Source organism: Notolabrus celidotus, chromosome 9 (assembly GCF_009762535.1).
Source record: "Notolabrus celidotus isolate fNotCel1 chromosome 9, fNotCel1.pri, whole genome shotgun sequence".
NCBI classification, from domain to species: Eukaryota; Metazoa; Chordata; class Actinopteri; order Labriformes; family Labridae; genus Notolabrus; species Notolabrus celidotus.
This window is the reverse complement of record NC_048280.1, coordinates 27,882,462-27,903,663: the sequence shown is the minus strand read 5'-3', so window position 1 is coordinate 27,903,663 and position 21,202 is coordinate 27,882,462. Positions and strand designations below refer to the sequence as shown.

At 40.3% G+C, this 21,202-nt stretch overlaps 2 protein-coding genes across 7 annotated transcripts; one reads left to right on the top strand and one right to left on the bottom strand.

Annotated features, from left to right (window-relative positions):
* Window positions 1-1,148: 1,148 nt before the first annotated feature.
* asphd2 (aspartate beta-hydroxylase domain containing 2) lies at window positions 1,149-7,130 on the bottom strand. 6 transcript variants are annotated; one of them, XM_034692745.1, is made up of 5 exons: window positions 7,009-7,121; window positions 6,810-6,879; window positions 4,486-5,691; window positions 3,872-3,985; window positions 1,149-3,649 (listed from the first exon to the last, which is right to left on the bottom strand). In XM_034692745.1, the coding sequence occupies exons 3-5, from the start codon at window positions 5,348-5,350 to the stop codon at window positions 3,519-3,521; spliced, it is 1,110 nt and encodes a 369-aa protein (XP_034548636.1). In that variant the 5' UTR covers window positions 5,351-5,691; window positions 6,810-6,879; window positions 7,009-7,121; the 3' UTR covers window positions 1,149-3,518. The 6 variants fall into 6 exon arrangements, with proteins under 6 accessions (XP_034548636.1, XP_034548638.1, XP_034548635.1 ...); XM_034692747.1 differs by having other exon boundaries at window positions 6,814-6,879; XM_034692744.1 differs by having other exon boundaries at window positions 6,810-7,130.
* A 4,423-nt stretch (window positions 7,131-11,553) lies between these two features.
* Window positions 11,554-21,171, top strand: ggt5a (gamma-glutamyltransferase 5a). The gene is made up of 12 exons (XM_034691305.1): window positions 11,554-11,809; window positions 12,359-12,486; window positions 12,575-12,670; window positions 13,737-13,923; window positions 14,026-14,186; window positions 14,421-14,567; window positions 14,816-14,946; window positions 16,375-16,559; window positions 16,839-16,930; window positions 18,461-18,567; window positions 18,749-18,859; window positions 19,364-21,171. Exons 1-12 carry the CDS (start codon window positions 11,643-11,645, stop codon window positions 19,508-19,510), a joined length of 1,659 nt encoding a protein of 552 aa, XP_034547196.1. The 5' UTR covers window positions 11,554-11,642; the 3' UTR covers window positions 19,511-21,171.
* Window positions 21,172-21,202: the final 31 nt, after the last annotated feature.

Genomic DNA, 21,202 nt, shown 5'->3' with positions numbered 1-21,202 from the left:
TTTTGACACTGGAATTTAATATTTGGTTAACATGATTGAGCCTTGATTAATCACAATCTAATACAACAAAATGCAATAAAATATTCACAGGTGTTCATCCTGTGTCTTTCCTCAGTGTTCATTTTTTTGTTGTACTGCGTAGCCTCATGTCTGTGATGCACTGAACACCACATCAGCTACACCTAGAGGTCCCTGGAGCCCACTGCAACTCCTCATCCCACTGGCTTATAAAAGAGACTCATTTTATTACATTTCTACACCCGCGTGCTTGTCTTATTATGTAAGATTGCTGCTCAAAGGAGAACCCCTTGGACATACAAATGTATATCTGCATGATCTTGAACTGTTCATGCCTCCCACTGTGATACACTATTCTGCTCTCCCTCAACAGTTGGGCCTGCTGTAATAACTCAGGAGCTGAGACAATTGAACAAAACACGCCATGTGCCATAAAACATTCAGCTTATAAATACAAGTACTAAAGTAAGATTTTGGTGTTAGTACAGGCGTCAGCTTCACGTCAACATGTGCCTCCCACCACCTCAGTTGCAATTTGAAACGTCAATGTACTAAAATGAGATCAGAGGAGGCAAAGTCTTCATCAGTGAGGGATGTGAATTGTTGGGAATCTTTTTCCTCAACAGGCTACAAGTGTGAGGCCAGAATCTGTTTGGTCCCTACACTTATGAGTGATAGAGACAACACTGTGTTGTTAATATGATGTTGGTATTACCTAAGCATTTAGTGCCTCTGGCTTCATATCCTCCAGAGGCACTGCCAGTTTAATAAATAAATAACTGCTGAGAAAACATTGCAGCCTACGCCTCCCTGTGACCCTACTATAAAACTGCATCTAGCTGAAAATAGGCAACATGATCTGTTCAGTCCCCTTGTTTTATTTTTGAGTGAAGAGTCAATACCGAAGTGGCATTTCTGCAGAAGACTCCCAACTACTGAACGGTTAAGTTCCTGCAGCATGTTAATATCAGCGTGTGAGGTGTAGTGTAGAGGCTGTGTGAGACTCAGCAGTTGAATTAATGAAATTGTCGATTCAGCAGAATGAGCTCAGAAAGATGCATGCAGTGTGCAGTAGTTGTTTCAGATCTGTGTGTTATCTGTGCAAAAGTGAAACGTCTGACAACAGCTAGTTAAATAAGATACTAGTCCATTTATTAAATGTACAGAAATACTGTTCAAAATCCACACGAGAATGTGTTAAAGGACAAATCTTCATTCAAATGTAAACAAAATGGTAGCCCCACCATGTACTGTGCATATAAAGCAAATGCTTTGGGAATGATTCATTCTCTTAACAGCACTCTTGATTTTAAACCTAATTAAGGACAGCTCAATGTGAGTGTCAGTCTCGTCCGATGTAAACAGCTTGTAAATAATCATACTTTTGTAAACATTAGAATTGAATGGATGGTATCTGGAATTGCGATGGACCTGTAAAGCTGTAGAAGATTAATTTGCATTACCGTTTACACTGTGCACTGTGTGGCGCTGCAAAACTAAAAGGAAATACATCACAGAACAACAGAGATAGTACTTCATAAACATTTTACAGAATCTACAAATTTCAACCTATCAAAATGAGTTCATGGTTGGCTTTTTTCAGAAATGCACTCTCTGTAGCTGCAAATCAAGACCACACAATATCATAGCATTAAAGACAATCAATTCAAAACATCTCAGACCGTTCTTTTTTTAACCTCTACCCTATATACAGAAATACAAACCTGATATCAAATGCAACCAAATAACAAGAGTTTAGTAAATTTACCAAAAACGCTTTGTCTCCAGTGTTACAGCACAGTCCGACTCATACTATTGGACCTAAAATGTGCTTTTCTAACCATGTCTCGCGAAAGCAGGATTGTTTTTTGAAAGGGGAGCACAATAAACTACCACACCAGCAGGAGTCATAACAGATATCAGCTGCGTCTGTAAACATTCATGTCATGATCAACATTGGACCTCAGTTATCAAAACACACGTGGATACATCTGTTTAGTTGTCTTTTCGATTATGGATGAGAAATGCATGAATTCACGACTACTCTGGTTAATGCTTTTATTACTCTGTCTGCAGACTGTGAATTTACTTACTCTGATCAAATCAGCTGTTTCTGTCATAGAAGCCAATTTGTGCATGCTACAGGTAAAACAGCTTAAATTATGATTACAGAATGATACAGCGTTTGTTTACCTATCAGTATTGATTCTGTAACAATAAAGCTAGAATGCAACTATGGCTCTCATTCTTGGCTTTGTGTGGGCTTTGGAGGGAGGCCTGAGATCAACCTGCCATGTAGCTTTGATTCAGCTCTGATTCAACGTAAACAAGAACTACAATCCCTAGAGGTTTGTCAATTTGCAGGAAAGACATTTCTATACACATTTGAACTCCATCAGACAGCTGAAAGCGGGTCTTAAAATTGAAAGAGGGCAGTTTAAGTTTGCAAACAAACTGACATCATGTCAAGCATGACTGGGGTATGATTGGGTCTGGTGAGTAATAGTTGAATGATCTGATTTCTTAGCCCTTGTGGAAAAGAGAGTCAATAGCATAAAAAGGTGGTGATGTAGTGATACTTGTAAGATGTTGAGCATAAAGTAATACTAGCAATACATCATACATATAGCTATTGCATCATGTTTCTCTTCATGCCTGGCAGAGACATGAATGCCTCCTCAATGACCTCAGCTCATGTTATGGGAATCAAATTGGCTTCCCTATGGAACCTTGAATGCTCTGAAGCATAAGACAACCAATGTTGTCTTGCATGCAGGAGTCATTTGTCATATTCTTAGTATACTCTGCTCTCCATCATTATACTGTTACATAGTTTCAAAGCACATGAAGACTTATATTAGCTGTTAACAGAGAAACATAGTTCAGAAGGTGGCCAAAAGGAAGGGGGGAATGGAAATCTATCTGCAAGTTCGGTCTGCAACTCGTGGTTCTGTTTTTTTGTTCACCAATTCATTTTTTAGATTGATCTATAAATGTGCAATTTATAAGGTGTCACAAAGATCTTTTGTTAACACAATGACAAAAATCTGTTAATGCTTACATTTAAGAAGGAGGCATAAGCAAATATTTTCTGCTTGAAAAAACACAGAGGATTAATTCATCAAGTTTTAGCAATGATGCAGATTTTTGATTTACTTTAAACCATTACAGTAACAACAGTTAGGCTAAATTTCTAAACCATGGTATAAATCTAACTCACTAAACTGGCTGCATGAACAATCGGGCACCTCCACGGTAAGCATTTCCAAGTGTAGCTATTCTATCACAACTAAGCAGACAAACACATGTCTAATAAAAGAGGCCCAATGTTTGATCACCAGCTATTAGAGTTGTGAGAGATATTGTACAAGACGGAGAATATGTACACAGTGAATATGAAAGCTGGTCAGGAGGCAGAAAAAGAGTTGCTCCCCAATCCTACAAACACATCCCTAAATCCAATCCGTCTCTTGGTCAGACATGGTTTCTCTCACTCACTCCTATTTCCCGTCCTTGTCTTCCAAGCGGCCGGGAGTAAAAATGTAATCCAAGGCTTGTCTCTCAGCAGCGGCCACATTGGGGTGCCAGAGGTCAACCATGAATACCACTCTGGGGCCGTCCTCTGCACCACCTAAAAAAATAATTACAAAACACACATGCAGAAAATAACAACAGTGAAACAAAAACCTACTGTTGTTGAAATCTTGACCTGAAATGTGATCAGCTTCAAATGAAAAGGGCAGGAGTTTTCTTAGCAATACTGATTCAGACCCTCTTAAGGTCAACCCTCCTTCAAGGAATAAATAAAAAGAGAAAGGGTAAAACACAAGATTACATTTTAATCCCTTCTTACCCTCATGGAAGGCCCTGTGGAGGAAGGAGTCATCGAAAAGCAGACAGCTGCCCTCAGACCAGCACTGTGGTTCTCCACCAACCACAAGCTCACAGGAAGGGGGCACTCTGAGACCTGCCACAGACACAAAACAAGTCCATCCATGTGTCGTTACAGGACCTATGAAATGAATTCATTTAAAGCAGCTTGTGTTGCTTAGCAACCTCCCAGGTAAAATATCCCAGAGTGAAGAACCTGCTCTTAGAGTCCTGTATTATTACAGCATGCTGTTTGAAAGCATCCAACAAAAGGTAATGTCTGCACCACAATCAAAATCACTATTTATAGGATCACATGGGGCACAGTTGGAAATACAATCAGAGCTTAGGTGAGGTAAAAAGAAAGAAACATTTTAGTATAAGCCTCTAACTTTCCTCTGTGTGGTGTCATGATCCAAGAGGATGCAGCTTTTCAGTCAAAACACGACAGCAGCTGATTCCCTGGGCTGCACCGCTCTAGTTAAATATGCTTATTACTGTAATCATCTGCTGTTGTGCCAGGCTGAATACACATTGAGCCATCACATATCACACGCTTGATTCAGTTTCAGCTCTCTAAACAGCTCACTCTCTTACCCAGGTGGCAGCGCAGCCTGACATTTGTTGGACCGTAATGCTCGGATATGAGAGCTCCAGGCGTCAGCACAGAGAAGCAGGCGTTCCCGAACACGTTGTTGGCGATGAAGGTGCGCAGTTGGCCCAGCACCCTCCAGGCCCGGGGACACCGCCTCACGTTGAGAACCAGAGGGGTGCCTTGGTTGACCAGGTAGTAGGTCCACCACTGCCCCCGAGGAGTGCTGTTTGATTTCCACCCAGGGGGGAGGGAGGAGCCGCTTCGGGCTGGAGGCTGGTGGTAGATGCTCTCAAACTCAGCCAGGAGGGCTGGGAAGCTCTGCTCCAGCAGCTCCACGTCATGCCTCTGGATCTCTCTGGAGAAGAAAGGGGCTGACGGCAGGTCTGGGAGGAAGAAGACCTCTGGCCGCTGGATGGTGGGTCGGCTGTTCAGGTATCTGCCTTGATCTCTGACTCCTTTGTGCACCCGGCCCATACCTGACCAGGTGTAGCGCTTGGCATAATCCTGCAGGCTGTGGTAGAGCCTCTGGTTCAGACTCTCTCCTGCACTGGTACATCTAAAGCACTCTGGCGACTGACAGAAGGCAAAGCCATTCTGCTCTTCCAGCAGTGAGCCATGCTTCCCTTTGCCCCTGCCTCGGCAGTCTGAACTCATGAAACCCCCCACCACCCCTCCGATCCGGCTGGACCCTGACAGATACCTCCCACGCAGAGGGCTGGACCCATGCTCCCGGCCCACCCTGTAACAATACCACATAAACAGCAGCAGCACACACATGCCTATGGCAAAAGCACAGACCTCACACTCCCTTATAGACTGCATCCCTCCTGCCACCATCTCCCTCACATTCTCTAGTGACCACTCCATCTCTGCTTGCTGCGGGAGTGCTGAATCTGACAGAAAAACAGAAAAGTGCTGATGAGAGATCAGTTAACGCGTCTCCTCTCGATCGTGATTGAAAGGGGCCTTAAACCACACGCAGGGCGTTAGGGAGTCTGGTGTCAGGCAGCTCTTATAGCCGCCCCTAATGTACACAGTCTGCTGATTTGATCTGACACTCTTGCTCTTCTGTGCTAACATTTCAGCACTCTGCAGCGAGGGAAGGTTTCTCCTTGCATGATGTGTGGCTGTGCGGTATTTGTGCTGCTCCCTCCCTTGCTCTTTTACACAAATGCAGACAGTCACCGTGCCTTAGGGTAATCTGTTGTCTGAAAAACAAAGACAGAAGGAGAGACAGAATGATCAGAAGAGACAGAAAACTGTACCTCACAATAAAGGGGATGCTGCATTTGATGATAATGCTCTTTTTTGCAGCTAATGTGACGGTTTGCAGAGTTCATCTGATGCAGGAATCGATGTGACACTTTCTGCCAGTGAAACTCATCCTCCTCTTTGGAACCGGACAGAAAATTCTCATCTAGTATGCACCTCATGTAAAACACACCTGCTTGAACTCACCCACACAATGTGGACTTCAAAATGACTGCACCTCGTACTCTCTCACACACACACACACACACACACACACACACACACACACACACACACACACACACACACACACACAGAACACTTTTAGGAAATTCAGCTTTCCACACACACACACCCTTGTACAGCACACTATAAAACCCATGAGTCATTGGCACATTGCTGCATTTAACCAAAATCTCCCCCTTATGTGTTTAAGCGCACCGCGCACATTCAACGCGCGCACAAAACAGAATTATGTAAACTTAAACAGTGTTGATGCCCACCCACATTTATAATTGGCATTCATAGGTTGCTCAGCGGGAGCTGCATAAATGGATCCTCGGGGGGAGGGAGGGGGCGAGCTGTACTCTGTGTAACCGTATGCTGTTAAAGAAAAAAAAAAAGGCTCGATTACATGAGTGTGATTATATAATTATAACGGACCAGTAGCCAAAACGCGAGGAGTGCAATGCGTCAACTGTGATCAGAAGTCCACGATGCTCTCTCACCAAAAATGGTCGGGTAATCCTGCTCCAATAGATCCTCCCCTATATCCTGTCTGACCGCATCAAGACGCCCCCACCTCCCCCACTCTCTCCTCCAGCTTTAAGGAAAGACTGGCCAGTAAACACCCAGTGAAACCATCTTAATTCCCTCATTCCTGAAATACTCTACTCTACTGGTTCAATGTGGAGCTCCTGCCACCAGGGCCAAGCTGCCATCCAAAGTGATGGCCAACACATTGATGAGCTGTAACGTTCAATAAGCCACCGTAAACAACCAGATCGCAGTAACAGACCTCATGTATCCTACGTGGATGTTTGATGCGTGGGTTCGTGCAGGGTTGAATCCATACCTACTCAACATTCATGACTGGGGCCATTGGAGAGGCGCACAGGTGTTTCTCCAGGCGAAGCTGCGCACCACTGCAGTGCACACGGTAGACGGATATCAGTCGCCAACATTATAGGAAATGTCTCCAAAATACTCAGAAGAAGTCCAAACTGGAAGCGTCACGCGCCTCACACCTGAAAAACATACTAAAGGTGTCTCACCGATCGACTGTCTCCCTGTCTGTCCGTGATGGACAGCAGCACCGGGCAGGCTTCTGATAATATTGTTGTAAATACTAAAGCTCCACAAGGGAAGCCACCCAGCGTCAAGCGCCCAGAGGAATGCGCAGCAAAACTTCCGGTTAAAAATTCCAAAATAAAAGTCCTGGTGCCCTAGTCCTCCCAGAACTACTCCTTTTTTTTTTTTGTTCAGAGCAATGGTTTAGCCACTTTTAGCCAAAGGTGAATAGACAAATATACTTCAACAGCTTTTCCCCCTGGCATTCACATGTTGAATAATTCAAATCCCATTATGCAATACTTTAGATAGACGATATAGGAGAAGTGGAGGTAGTCCCCTGGTATGCCTAAAACCTGAATTATTCCTGGTGGCAAACATGCAAAGATTCAGGATTCAAGAAAGCTTTACTGCCAAGTGAGCTCGCACACACAAGGAATTTGACGTTGTGAATGGAACACTGGTAGTTAACAAGACAGTAAGGACACAAGACAGTAAGGGCAATAAATATATAGACCTAAACACAAATCCAAAAATTCTAAATAAAAATGAAAATACTATCTGTACAAGGAAAGGTAAAGAAGTACTTTTAAAGACATGAAACAAGTTAAATTAGCCTATGCCAGAGTGCACATGTAGTAGATGAGGCCGAAAAAACAAACAAAAACAACAAAAGTACAGAGGAGCTCCACACCCAGTTTGCCATCTGCTGCGCCATCAAGATGCTTTGGTTGCAAAAGGAAAGCAGATTGCAAGGAAACAAGTGTAAAAGTGATCCTACTTTGAAATTGTTTTTTAAACCTCAAAGAGCATTGGTACACCAGAAGTGTTGTAAAAGTTACCAGTTTTAAGTATTCTTCCTTACAGTATAATGCCTGTGCGAGAATAATGTGATCCAATTAAGAGTAAAACTGAGGAAAATGAATAACTGATAAATTGCCATCACAAATCAACCTGTAAATCAGGATAGAAATGAAGCAGTGTGCACCCTGTTGAGCAAACATACAATGGTTTAAATAATTTCAAGGTGGCATGGGCCAAAATGCTAAATCCAAAAGCTTGTCAACAAATCAACAATGGTGGCTACATCAATTTCTTTTTAACAGTCCAGTTTTAATGATGTAAATGTAGCCACAGCTTTAAAAAAGCAATCTCTGCCATAAATGAGAACGATGGAGCATTCATTCATGAAGCTGAATGGACAGACTAGAACATTTTTCTAAGAAACAAAAGGTGAACACTGGTACAAAATGTTCAAGGACATATAACAAGAAAAAATGTACTGAATGGAATTGAAAATACAAAACTTACCCTGCACGTTTCATATCATCCCGTCTTGAAATACAAACATAGGCTTAATAGAAAACCCAGTTGTTCTGGGACCTGTTCTGAAAAGAGTTCTGCATTTTGTTGGCTATGTTTTGTGCCATTTTGTGGTGTCATCAAGTGTTTTTATGTTCAGCAAACTTGGAAAAAATTAATATCATGTTTCCAGCTGTGAAGACATACTGTAGTGTCCAGGAGATGCTTGTTATGTTCAGAGACATGTTATACAAACGTCAGTTGTATTGTTGGCATGCAGAGCCTGTAGTTGGAGAGAATAGGGAGTACTGAGTGGGAATAACTGACTTCCAGCTTAAAATTGACTTCATAATTTGCTTCTTCCTGGCATGCTAATTGCTCTTGAACTCCAAACTCATAGTTCTACATTATACTCCAGAGTTTTTGGAGGAGATTCAAAGACTGAACCACAACTCAAGTCATTTTGACCTTTAAAAGCTCCTTCCAGAGCTACTTGAGACACTGCACACCTGTCGTGGGAGTTTCATACTTCCTATAATCTCTATGTGACCATTTAGTGTATTTACCCTCTGGGCATAATACTAATAAACTCAACATGATGCACTTTCAATAACTATAACCCCACCAAAACGGACTCAAGTGCAATATTCCCCCATCTATTTATTAACATGCAATAATAACTCATCCCTCTCTTCTTACATGTGCAATACGTTTTTTTTTGTACTCATCTTCTCAGTTCTGTTCTGTACATTGTTTTATACTATGCTACAAGTCTGCGCACATTTTTCACCATGTCACTGGTTTTGTAGATATTTGTAAATTTACTTATCTAGTTGTGTATATACTTCGTAAGATATGCTTATTTTTACTTCTTTAACTTTAATTGCTAATGCCTTTTTAATAATTGCTATTTATGCTCTTGTTTGCTTTGAACTTTTTTGCACTGTCTACTTTGCTGCTGTAACACTTACATTTCCCCGTTGTGGGACGAATAAAGGATTGTCTTATCTTATCTTATCTTATCTTATCTTATTTTAAGTGTATATAACTAATAACAGGGTTCATGTCAAATCTGTCAGGAATATGTAAACAATTAAACCTTTTTTTTATAAAAAATGAACTGCTGCCAGTCACTAAAATGATAATATTTGGTGCTTTTATTATGTGACTAAATTAATTTCAGATTTTGTTGAGACCTATCCAATGGTTAGATATATTTTTTTAAAGCATCAACTTAAGCACTGCTATTTTTCTAATAACTTACAGAAAAAGCATTCATCCATAAATGAAGACACCATTTGTGTTTTCAAAGCGATTAACTTTTGGTTACAACAAATTTAAGTTCTTTGTTTTTCAATCTTGTTAAGATAAATACTTTACTTTGAAGGTAAAATGACCTTACATCCGGTATTGATCTCATAATGTCCGTGTAACTTGACTCGCATGAAAACCTCCCTCTTCCGTGTATTTTATGGCTCGGTCATCGAGTGCTGTTCGATATGTAGCTGCAGACAGCATCTCCCAAGATGCATTGCGTTTCGCCTAGATTGCGCTCTTCAGCTACAGGGCTGAGCTTTGATGTTGATAGTTTGAGACAAAAGGGGACAACAAGGTCAACAACTTTTCCTCTCACTCCTGTGTCTCAAAAATCCGCACCTGTTGACTTTACCTGAAGAGTTTGAACTGTTTGATCAACAACAACAACATCAATTATCAAAAATATCAAAGTGATGAAAGCTGATGAAAGCTGATGGATCATGATAACTGTGACAATGTGACAGGGGGACATATCCTGACTGGTCTCATCTCATTTGCATATTCAGCTAAACCAGTAGTTCTACAGAAAACCAACAAACTGTAGATCCTTTATTAAGGTATCTTCCTTTACCCTAAGGCTTAATGGCTGCATCATATAAAATAATAACTTTAGTAGGCTGTAAATCATGTTGATCAAAATGTGTTTTTACAGTTTATTTAGATTAGATTAGATTAGATTAGATTAGATTAGATTAGATTAGATTCAATGTATTGTCATTCGGCATGTCACAGGTACAAGCAATGAAATATAGATTGCATCTGACCAGAAGTGCTTTAGCACTAAATTAAATAAATAATACAGAATATACAGAGTTATGAATGATGAATAATTGTAGTATGGATCTGCATGAGTGACTATTGACTATTGCTACAGGTAGCCCATGTACAGGCTATGACTAAAATATGAAACTGATGGGTTTTGTTGTATTTTCAGGGTGTTCCAGGGTTGGGGTGCTGTACCAGAGCAGACTGGTTCAATTAAAGGTCCTTTCTCAGGGATCCTCTCTAAAGGTTAGCAATAAAGTTGGTGGCTAGACCTGTGTGTTGTCATACCTGAAAAAAGTGAGTCCAAACCTTATATAGCCTATAAGATAGGGCAGATATGGTATTGTTGTTTTTGATAATCATATTAATTATCTTTGCTATATAAGAATCAGGTGGATTTAAGTACTACTTGTTTATTTGTTTGTCTCCCCTGATTAATGTTGGAATGAATGTGTGGTGTGTGTGAAATGTTCAATGTTCTGTGGTGGGTGGGATTTCAATGGTGTTTTTTTTTCTTTTTTTTTGTAATGTGTTTTGTAACATCAGTCACAGAACTCTGTTTCTACTGTTAAATGTCAAAGAGCCTACTTTGTATTTATCTGTGCATTAAAAAACCAATAAAGAAACTTTGGAGAAAAAAACAACAACAGATCCGTTGTTTTTATAAAATGGAGGATAAGTATTATCTAAGTTGTTGGTGCATAAGGGCCTCTCTTTCAAATGTGTTTTCTGTTTCAGCTGTCTCTTTGCTGATTTAAATAGATCACATCGGCATCACCTCTAAAAAATGTTTGGATGTGCTCCTTTACAGGAGTTGTAATAGCTCACATGTCGTTCTTGTTACCCTAATACAACCTCCGAAAACATTTTGGCTTTTGGGGTTGTTTGCTTTCTTTTTGTGCTCCTTGGGTTAAGCTCTTAAGTTCCTTGTTAGTACTTGAACCCTCAGCTTGCTGTCTGTCACCTGGCTTTGATCCATCACCCCGCTGTGTGGGTGCCACATAAACCGGTCTAGTTCTTTGAGGCGAAACCACCTCTGGACCGATTAAACAACACTAATGCCTCAACTTTGCTCCCCTCTTGAGAGCTCTAAGCGGAGGGCGGAGCCAGGCTGCCCGGTGCCTCTGGTGTCGGGCAGCCGGGCATCTAGTCAGTGTAGTTGGAATATCCCAGGGGAGATGACCTAGGTCTTTAAGACACAACTTTAATAAGGTATTACTGGATCCAATCAGATATGGCGAGGTCAAGGGCGAGGGTGTGCGGCTGCTGCGCGCTGATGCTGCTCTGTGTGGTTGTTGTCATTGTGTGTGTTGCTGTTTTTGTGAGGCAGAAGTGTCCAAATGACACTTTCTCTAAAGCAGCAGTGGCTGCAGACTCCAGGACATGTTCGGAAATTGGACGGTGAGTGACATTTTACTCGTTTGTTGTGGTTAGAAGCTCTCCATAGGTTTTGGTAAGTAGCCTAAGTAAACAAATTACACAATGTAACTTTCGCTTTCTACGTTGATGAGAAAAATGCTGCACTGAATAACAGGGAAACAAAATATGTACTACCCATTAAGCAATTAACTGATGAGAAACTAACAAATACAGTTTTGTGAATACCTCTCAATGTAGAACTTTATTACACAGTTTCTGATGAATTGTGAAGCAATAAGTGAATATTACAATGACAGTGAATAATTTGTCATGGCTTATACATTGAATATAGTTTTCCTGGAATTTGATACATAATGTCTACTAAGTAGTTACTGAGAAGTGATTCCCTTACAAGTTCTTCGTTAACCATTACTTTCACCCTTTTTGGGCCTTATAAGCTGAGTCTATAAAACAGTTTATAATCATAGATATAGAATTCGATTTTCATAACACCTGAACATACTAAACATAAACATGTATCTGTACCATGTACACGTGCAGATAACATAATGGACATAGCTGTTCTAACAGGGACATCCTTCTAAAAGGAGGCTCGGCGGTAGATGGCGCCATTGCTGCGTTGCTGTGCACTTCCGTCATAAACCCCCAGAGCATGGGCCTCGGAGGAGGGTCCATATTCACGCTGATGGACAGCTCTGGTAACAACAACATTCAGTAATGCAAAATAACTAAAGGTGGTCCTGCTGTGGAGACTCTTCTACTTGATAACATCTCCTCCTCTTAAAGGTAACGTTAAAATAGTCAACTCCAGAGAGACTGTACCCCAGAAGTTTGATCCTGATCTGCTGCTATCATGTCCCAAGACCTTCCAGATGATGACAGGTACTGACCTGGTGTATCAGATATAAAAGAAACTGCATATTTTTGGAGGGCTTGTCTTGTTATTAGTGTTATGTCTGCTGTGTGAAGTGAATCATAGATTAAAACTCTTAAGTCATTATGTAGGAGGAAGCAAGGCCATGCTTCAAATGTTCAGATCTTTCAGATGGACTCATTCTTTTACAAGGATTTTTGTATGTTTAACATCAAGTCAGCTTTTTTTCACACATAGAAGCTTTCCATCAAGGACAAAAAGAAACCGTCAGTCTTGTCTTGGACATGATAATATATGACTTTCTTCCATGTTATGCTTTACACACTGAGGGCCCAACAGGCCTGACGTATAGGAGCTGTCCCAGTACTGAGCTCTCAGCCAAGACCACACACACGCTCCTGGAACAGGAGGCCTACACAAGCTATTAATCTTGTCAGGACATGAACTTGTAAACCTTTTTTCTCGGCAGGGGAGTTTATCTGTAAGTGATACAGTGAGGACATTATCAGAGAGGAGAAAAAACTTGTTTGGTGTACAGTATCAGTCAAATGAAAGAAAAACAAATCTTAAAACTGTATTTACAAAGCTGTCCGTATGGAAGAACTTCAAAATTCTTGAAAGGGTTGCTGCTGTACTTCTAAGTACTACATATGGAATAAGGTAGTTCAGATAACATACAGGTCAAGAAGATAGGACTATTTATATTTGTCTTTTCTCTATTTGTGACATACTGGAGAGTTCAGCCTTGTTCAAACTTTTGGATAATGTAAAGCAGGAAATCTTTAATTTTGTGAAAGACTAACAATGATGGGATCACTCTTTTATGTACTCTTCCATGATGTTATTTTTTCCACACCAAATAGGTTGAAGGCCACTACATCCATCACTAAATGTAGTTTCACACATTTTTGAATGCAAATATTCCACAAAGTGTACAAAAATAAATGTTATTGATAATAAAGTGTGGCATTAAGGCATAAGGTGGCATTATTTGTAAATAATCAAGCAAATACAATTACCCAAAAATTGTACTTGATTTAAGTATCTTACCTATCCATATTTACACTCCTCCAGGTAGTCACTGGATTGGAGTCCCAGGAGAACTCCGGGGTTATGAGATGGCACACAAGCTTGCTGGAAAGTTGCCGTGGTCAGCCCTCTTTGAACCGACCATCAGACTGGCCAGAGAAGGGTTTCCTATCCCTCAGATCCAAGGTCGATATCTCTTTTATATCGATACGAATGAGACCCAGCAGCTACGGTAAATAAGACACCCACAACATGATGTGTAAAAATTCCCCTCTCAAACCTTTAACCTTTTCACATTTAGGTGCTATTACCTGTCTTTGCTTTTGACCTGTAGGAAGCTATTCTCAGATAAGAATGGGAAGTTGCTGCAGACTGGTGAGATTGTGAAGTTTGAGAAACTGGCCGACACTTTGGAGGTGATTGCAAAAAACGGGGCGGATGCTTTTTACAATGGCAGCATAGCAGAGGATTTAATCCGAGACATTCAGGAGGCAGGTATTGTCAGATGGGTTTTATTCACCATGCTCTCTTTTCTACCATTTTCTATCTCTGCCTGGCACTATGATCTAATTACAAAAGAACAAATCAATTGGATCTGTAGAGCACTGCAGTGATCACTCACAGACTGTGAGCTGCCGGGATGCATTAGAAGTCTCCATTATGTGGAGCTGAGAAGCGTTTCTTTCAGTTTTGCTCAGCAGAACCATTTGTTTCAATGTTTTTGCTCAGGAGGAACGCTCACGATGCAGGACTTGGCAGAGTACAGAGTTACAGTGACGGATGCGTGGGCTGTTCCTTTGGGAGAGTACCAGATGTACATTCCCCCACCCCCTGCAGGAGGCATCATCCTCAGCCTCGTCCTCAACATCTTGAAAGGTTTCTGCTGCACACAGACTGCAGAGCTGCTCCTCCACACTTTCAGATCACATAAAGAAGCTTGTTAGCTATATTCATGGATTGAACAGAACCGTGCCAAACGACTCCTGTCATTGCTGGTTACACACTGTTGTTGACTTTGAGTGTCTGTTTCATGCCAAGGGAATTTTCACAATCTGCTCACATCTTGAAGTGGAGCACACTAGGAACCGAGCATATAAAAACTAAAGAATCATATGTATTTACAGGTTATCATCTGAATTCAGCATCACTGACGGGTGAAAAAAAGACACTGGCCTATCATCACTATATTGAAGCTTTTAAGTTTGCTAATGGGCTAAAGAAACACATCCGGGACCCACAGTTCAGCTCAGTAGAAGTAAGTTTTACTTTATTGATTCAGTGAGAAATGATTTATGGGTGACATGTTACAGCTAACAGAAATATATGAGTTAGACAGTGACTTATAACCAGGGGGGAGAGGTTTTGTTTTTTGACAAAACTTTTTATCCTACTCTCTTTTATACAGTCATACAAATTACCCATCTAGAATTTATTGAACACGAAAAAGGCTTTCAGACTCTGTCTGACACCTACCCCCCTCTGATGATTTTAGACATAAAATATAACTGTATAAAAGCAGTCACTCTTCTTGTTGATGGTCTTGTTAGCTTTTTTTGGTCATAGAAAGACATCAATATTAATTTGAGTCTTTTTCACCACTAACTAAAAACTCCTAATATGTTGAACTTTGTACTGCACTGGTACCTCCTATCTCTTTACTCATTTTGTCCTGTATACAAGTTGTGTTCCTTAATGAATGATGTCCTCATGCTGTCTTTTGATAGTCAAATGTTCCACTCGATGAGCAGAGAAAATGTAAATTCTGTAAGGACTGTTGGCAGCTTGTGTTAATAACTTCAGCAAACACCTACCCCAGTAGAAGCAGTTTCAGACATAAAAAAGACAAATATTATAATATATTTATTAGCTCTAGAGGAAACAGTGTTAGTTCAACTCAATTTAAAAACCAGCTAAAATTTTCTCACAGTAACTGAAAGTGAAAGAAAGTTGTTTGAAGTGTATATGAGTAAATAACAGAAGTTAAAGAAAGATGTAGCTGTTACTGGTGTGGAGCTTCTTTTAACTACTTACTGCTAACAGGAATTATTTTTAACAGATCATTATATTTTACTTGAATTAAATGTTTTGCATGAAAAATCCACAAAATAATGACTGTCTAATACTTGCCTGTCAATAAATTTAGCAAAGTAGAGTACAAGTAAAGACTTACAGGACTAGTACCCAAAATTGAACTCAAGTACAATGTAAATAAATGTCTCAGTTAACTGTCACAATGTCTAAGGACTATTCAGTCTTGAAATTAAGCTCTCGCACTTGGCAGCAACTGCTCCTTCCAATTAAACTCGTGTGCATAAGGCTTAGTGTCGCACCACTTTTGGGAGAGTTACAAGTGTCGACTCCCATTAGATCTCAAAAGTCAAGGACATGAACAAAATCTAACCCTAAGGTATGTGATTGCACAGTTTTTCCCCTGTGCTATTAAAATGTTTCATGTCACACCAAAAACCCACCCCTGCTAACTTAAGCAGCTCTGTGTGCAATGTTTGAAATGCACAAGAGTTTCAAAGGCAGACTTAAAGAATGTAAAGAACAAAATGGGTTATTTTTAAACAGTTATTTTTGTCATTTTTTCATCCCCTCTGCAAACAACTAGAAGCCTGAGTTGTGATTAATGCTTTACATTTGAAACCGGTGTTTTTATAATGCTCTGTACTTTGCACAGATGGCCAAGAAATTCACAGAAGACAGCTTTGCCAGCGACATCCGGAGCTTGATCAGTGACGACAAGACCCATGATCCCCAGTATTACAACATCACCCCGCATCTGGACAGCATGGGCACCACGCATGTGTCCGTGCTGGCTGAGGACGGATCTGCTGTGTCTGTCACCAGCACCATCAACCACATGTCAGTCCCAGCAGGGCTCTGCCTCAACTAATAAATATGGTTGTTGGTCTGAAAGCAGAGGATTAAGAAGATTTGAGAGATTATAGAGCAAGTGTTTTTGTCAAAGGAATTTGAAAAGAAATCTCTCTTTTTATAAGACTGCAGTAATCACAGTCACAGTCCAAAAGCTTTTTGCCGCAGCACAGATAATGCCCAGTGTGGATCAGAACTGCTGTATGTTTAATGTATTTAGGACTGCAGCGGAACAAATCTTGTTCTTCTCGTACATATCCCTCACAGATTTGGATCAAAGATCTTTTCTCCGAGGACTGGGGTCATCCTCAACAACGAGCTGTTTGACTTCTGCGGGAGAGTCGATAACATCTTTCCTGGTAAATCAAATCAGCATGATGTGTTTTCAGTCTATTTAACAGATTTGAAAAAATGAGTGATACATATATACAGATAAGGCTTTTACAGATTCATAAATATACCGGATAGAGCTTTTAATGGCTTATAAAACTGATTAGAATAACATCGACCTACAAAAGCTTAATCTCTCTCCTGCACCTGGTCAGCATATCAAGTTGTTTGCAGCATGCACGCTGGTTGGGCCTTTGTTTACATTTAAAAAAAAAAAGTATTTACCGGGAGTGGTACGATATAATAGTGGAAATTGGAGGGAAATATTTATATCTATCTGGGAATAGTATTTATGCTTGCATGGCACAGTCAGCAAAGAGATGAGATGCACAGCTTTGTCCTCAAGGTTTGCCAAAATCAGATCAAACCCAAAGTTATACTTAAAAGCTATGAGCAGGATTTTACATTACATTACATAGTCCTGCAAGACGAGTTGTTAGAAATTTTCTTGCTGCTAAAATTTTTATGCAGCAACAACTTATTAAAGCCTCAAAAACTCTGCCATGCCACAGGCTCTGCTTAGCATATTTGTTGGTTACTTTGATGTGGATTGAAATATATTACAAGACCAGTACGGTGGATTGTTATTGTCTATGGTACAGATATTTCCAATTGGTGCTGATGACCTCATGACTTTTGTAATCCCCCCACTTTTCCTTCAGTGACAACATGTCTTTTTATTTATGCCCCTCTGGGGATGAATATTCATAACTTTGATAATTCCATAAGTTTTCTTTCAGCTGTACTTGTACTTCCGTGCTGATGATCAGATGTTAACATAGTTAAATACTAACATTAAAGGCTAACACTGTCACCTTAACATTAGGATGTGAGCTTTTGTCATTGTGGCAATGCTCGCATTAAGCTCAAGGTGCCACTGGACCAAAATCAAATTTGCTAGCATGGCTGTGGACTCTCTCACCGGGTCAGAAGTCACTCACTGTGTTGTGATAATAATTGGCAATGACATCTACAAAGAAAACTACCTGATGTCTATATGTTCTGTTTTTTTTATTTTGAATTGAGCATAGTCCTCAAATCTGAACTCCCTTGATCTTTAGAAGGGAGAACTGAGTCACTGAATGATTTTAGACACAACCTTAGCCTTGCATTATGAACCCTAAAGAAGAAGATTCTCGGTGTAAAGGAAGAGTTTCCTCTGATACAAAGACTCTTAATTTGTATTAAAACAGTACAACAAAGAGCCCCAGGTTATATTGAATAAATAGTCTTGATTTGTAATTATTAAGAGAGCACTCTATGAAGAATTTCAATGCAAAATATTCAGAAGGGGAGATATTTTTTGTGAAGAGTTAGAAAATTGTTGAACATAGGTAAATTTCATGCCAGGTTTGAATTGCTGCCCTTCATGCTCTGATTTACGCCTTTGATTCCCGTATTCAGAGACACCCCGCTGCATGTATTTATAATCATTTTCTTCTCATTCTTCTCACATTGACGGGTCTGTTCTGTCAGTCAAAGCTTTGTTGTTCACACAGGGGAGCAGCCTCCCTCCTCCATGGCCCCTGCTGTGCTGAAGTCTCGGTCGAAGACGCTGGTGATTGGATCGACTGGTGGAGGAATGATCACGACTGGGATCGCCTCGGTACGTATCAAGGGCAATCATACTAAGTGCTATTAAGATAAATCGTCACCACCTAATGCCCCTCACTGTTGTCATAGCAAGAGCCGTCTTCTCAAGTGTCTTCAGCATGTCCATAATCCGTTCTGTAATCATCACTTTCCCATCAGACAGATTGCAGTGTTTTGTACTGTCTCCCCTCCAGGCACTCATGAACCACCTCTGGTTTGGAAAGAGTCTCAAGGAGGCGATTGCTTCTCCTGTTGTCTACGTTGACTCTGAAAATGCAGCAAAGTTTGAGCCCAAATTTGATACGGTAATGCATATTCATCAGCTATGATAATGCATCATATTTAATATTTACATCATGTGTAATATTCATTTTCAGTATCCATCTATATTGTGTTCATTATCACGTGCAATAGTTATTTTCAATATCAGGCACCATGTGCAATAGAACTGATTAACCCTGTGAAATACTAACTCATATACTAACTCATATACAGTTAAATCTTATTATTATTGTATACTATCTTACATTATTTTTCTGGTGCAGTTTAAGTTTTTGACTTACTTCTCAGTATAACCGCAAGTACCACTGACAATGTAATACTATTGTTACTTATTGTACTTCAATTCTTATTCTATAGTACTTTTATATACACGTTACATTTTTACCTTTCACATGTATTCGATGCTCTTTCGTGCTACCCATATTTTGTGCTGTATTTTTTGAATAATCTGGCACTAGAATTTCCTGCGGGGACAGAAAAATTCTTTATCTTATTGCATCTGAGCCCAGCTTCACTTTGCCTTTCAGGATGTAATCGAGGCCCTGAAAGCGATGGGGCACAAACTAGGCACTACCAGAAATTTCTACAACGTGGTCAACGCTGTGGAGAAAGAGGACGGCTGTGTCTGTGCTGCGTCTGATGCCAGGAAAATGGGTGAAGCAGCTGGTTATTGAGTTGCAGGGCCGTTGAAGTCGAAAGGCTACGGAGACCTCTCTGCAGCCAGAAAACCACAGACACTGCAAAGGACTGAGTTTTATTCTGCTGTAAAATCCCTAAAGAGGGCGATGGATTGCTGGCCTCTTCAGTTGAACACTCAGTGACATGTAGCTTTTACACATGTGTCTGTAACATGGACAGGTTGTGGAACTTTTGCTGAGGAAACGTCAGTGACTGTATCTAAACTCCTGGGAGTCTTTTAGCTTGGTCACATTTTTAGCACTCCAACTCTTATCAATATTTCCATCCGTGAACTATAAATGCATAGGTATTCAAGTTCTAGGGTACTGGAGCTATTCTCTTGTCTTTATTTTAAACTGTATGTGCTGTTTAAGAAATTTACATTAAATATATAGGGTTGGAATAAAGATGTTATTTCTTATATTCAAATAAAAAATGTTCTGTTTTTGAATGCTTTATGTACTTTAATGAATGCAACGCTAAACACCTGATAAAGGTTAAACATTTGTTCTTTAGTCTGTTATTCTTGGTTTAAATGAATCACCTGTCCAAACTTTGATGGGTAGTTATAACAGACTGGCTAAAACCTGTTTATTTAAAGAAACAACTTTAATCCGTGTAGAGGACACATGTATATCATGGTACAACATCCTTAAATTACAGTGTTTAAAATGGATTTCATATGTTTCATGCTGTGAACTTGCAAAGTCACTCAGAGTAAAGGTAAGAAAGGATGAAGCTGTCAAATGCATAATATGTGAGGAATAGAAGGTCAAAAACAAGTAAATCCTTGTTGTAATCTATGACTGACAACTAAAAGCCACAGGTGCTTTTTTTTAGATGCATCAAAAATGATCCCATCCCAGACAGTCAATCGCTGTAACCCGAGGTCAGTTCTATTGTAATCATGTCTGCAAATCCATCTATCTTAGCTATAATTTATTCAGGAACAATCTGGACAAATTCTCTTTGCTGTTTTTCATAATTTATTTTTCATTCTTGTGCAGGAGCATGCAGCAGCTGGAGAAAGATAATCAGATCAAATAGCGAGGCACGCAGTAAAGTACATTCTTGTGGGAAAGTTTGAAAAGAAAAAAGATCCAGTTCATGGGAAATGTCTTCAATTCAAACAATAAAGTATTTTTTGTTTTCCTTTTTTTTAAACTCAAAACCCTGGGAAATAAATCTATCCTGAAACTTAAAGGTCAGATAATAAGCTCCTGGTGTTTTTAGGGGCGGACCCTGCTGCAATGTCACATGGTATTTGGACCTCGGGGGGTGTGACAGTCCCACTGTGCCCTGACCTTAAAGGAGACACCTGGTGCAAATGCCACATTACCATGTCTGGCAGCACGAACAAACAGTTGCCAGGAAAGGATCATGGGCAGGGCCACTTGTGATGAGCATCCTGCCTTTCCGTTGCAAGCGATGGCAGCTCATGCCTTTTCCCTGATAGCACAGAGCGGCTCAGATGATCCTCTGGCTCAGAAACAAGTACAGCACTCCAACAACCAATCCCAAACAGCACGGCTGAGCTGATTGTTTTTTATTGCCCTATTTACAAACTAATCTGCATAAACAAATCCTCAGCTTGTTTGTGTGGGCAGCTGCAGGTTCCGTGCTTGTGACCCAGATGTTCCAGTACAACTGCTTTTTATTCTGGAGACCTTCAAAATAAAACATATCCA

Excerpts from the sequence above, each read along its gene's own strand:
- asphd2 (XM_034692744.1), bottom strand. The coding sequence starts at position 5,350 with ATGGAGTGGTCACTAGAGAATGTGAGGGAGATGGTGGCAGGAGGGATG. Across the intron at positions 3,986-4,485 it reads CAGGCTGCGCTGCCACCTGG|GTCTCAGAGTGCCCCCTTCC; the intron begins GTAAGAGAGTGA and ends TGTCTGTGGCAG. Across the intron at positions 3,650-3,871 it reads CCACAGGGCCTTCCATGAGG|GTGGTGCAGAGGACGGCCCC; the intron begins GTAAGAAGGGAT and ends TTATTTTTTTAG.
- ggt5a (XM_034691305.1), top strand. The coding sequence starts at position 11,643 with ATGGCGAGGTCAAGGGCGAGGGTGTGCGGCTGCTGCGCGCTGATGCTG. Across the intron at positions 11,810-12,358 it reads ACATGTTCGGAAATTGGACG|GGACATCCTTCTAAAAGGAG; the intron begins GTGAGTGACATT and ends CTGTTCTAACAG. Across the intron at positions 12,671-13,736 it reads GACCTTCCAGATGATGACAG|GTAGTCACTGGATTGGAGTC; the intron begins GTACTGACCTGG and ends ACACTCCTCCAG.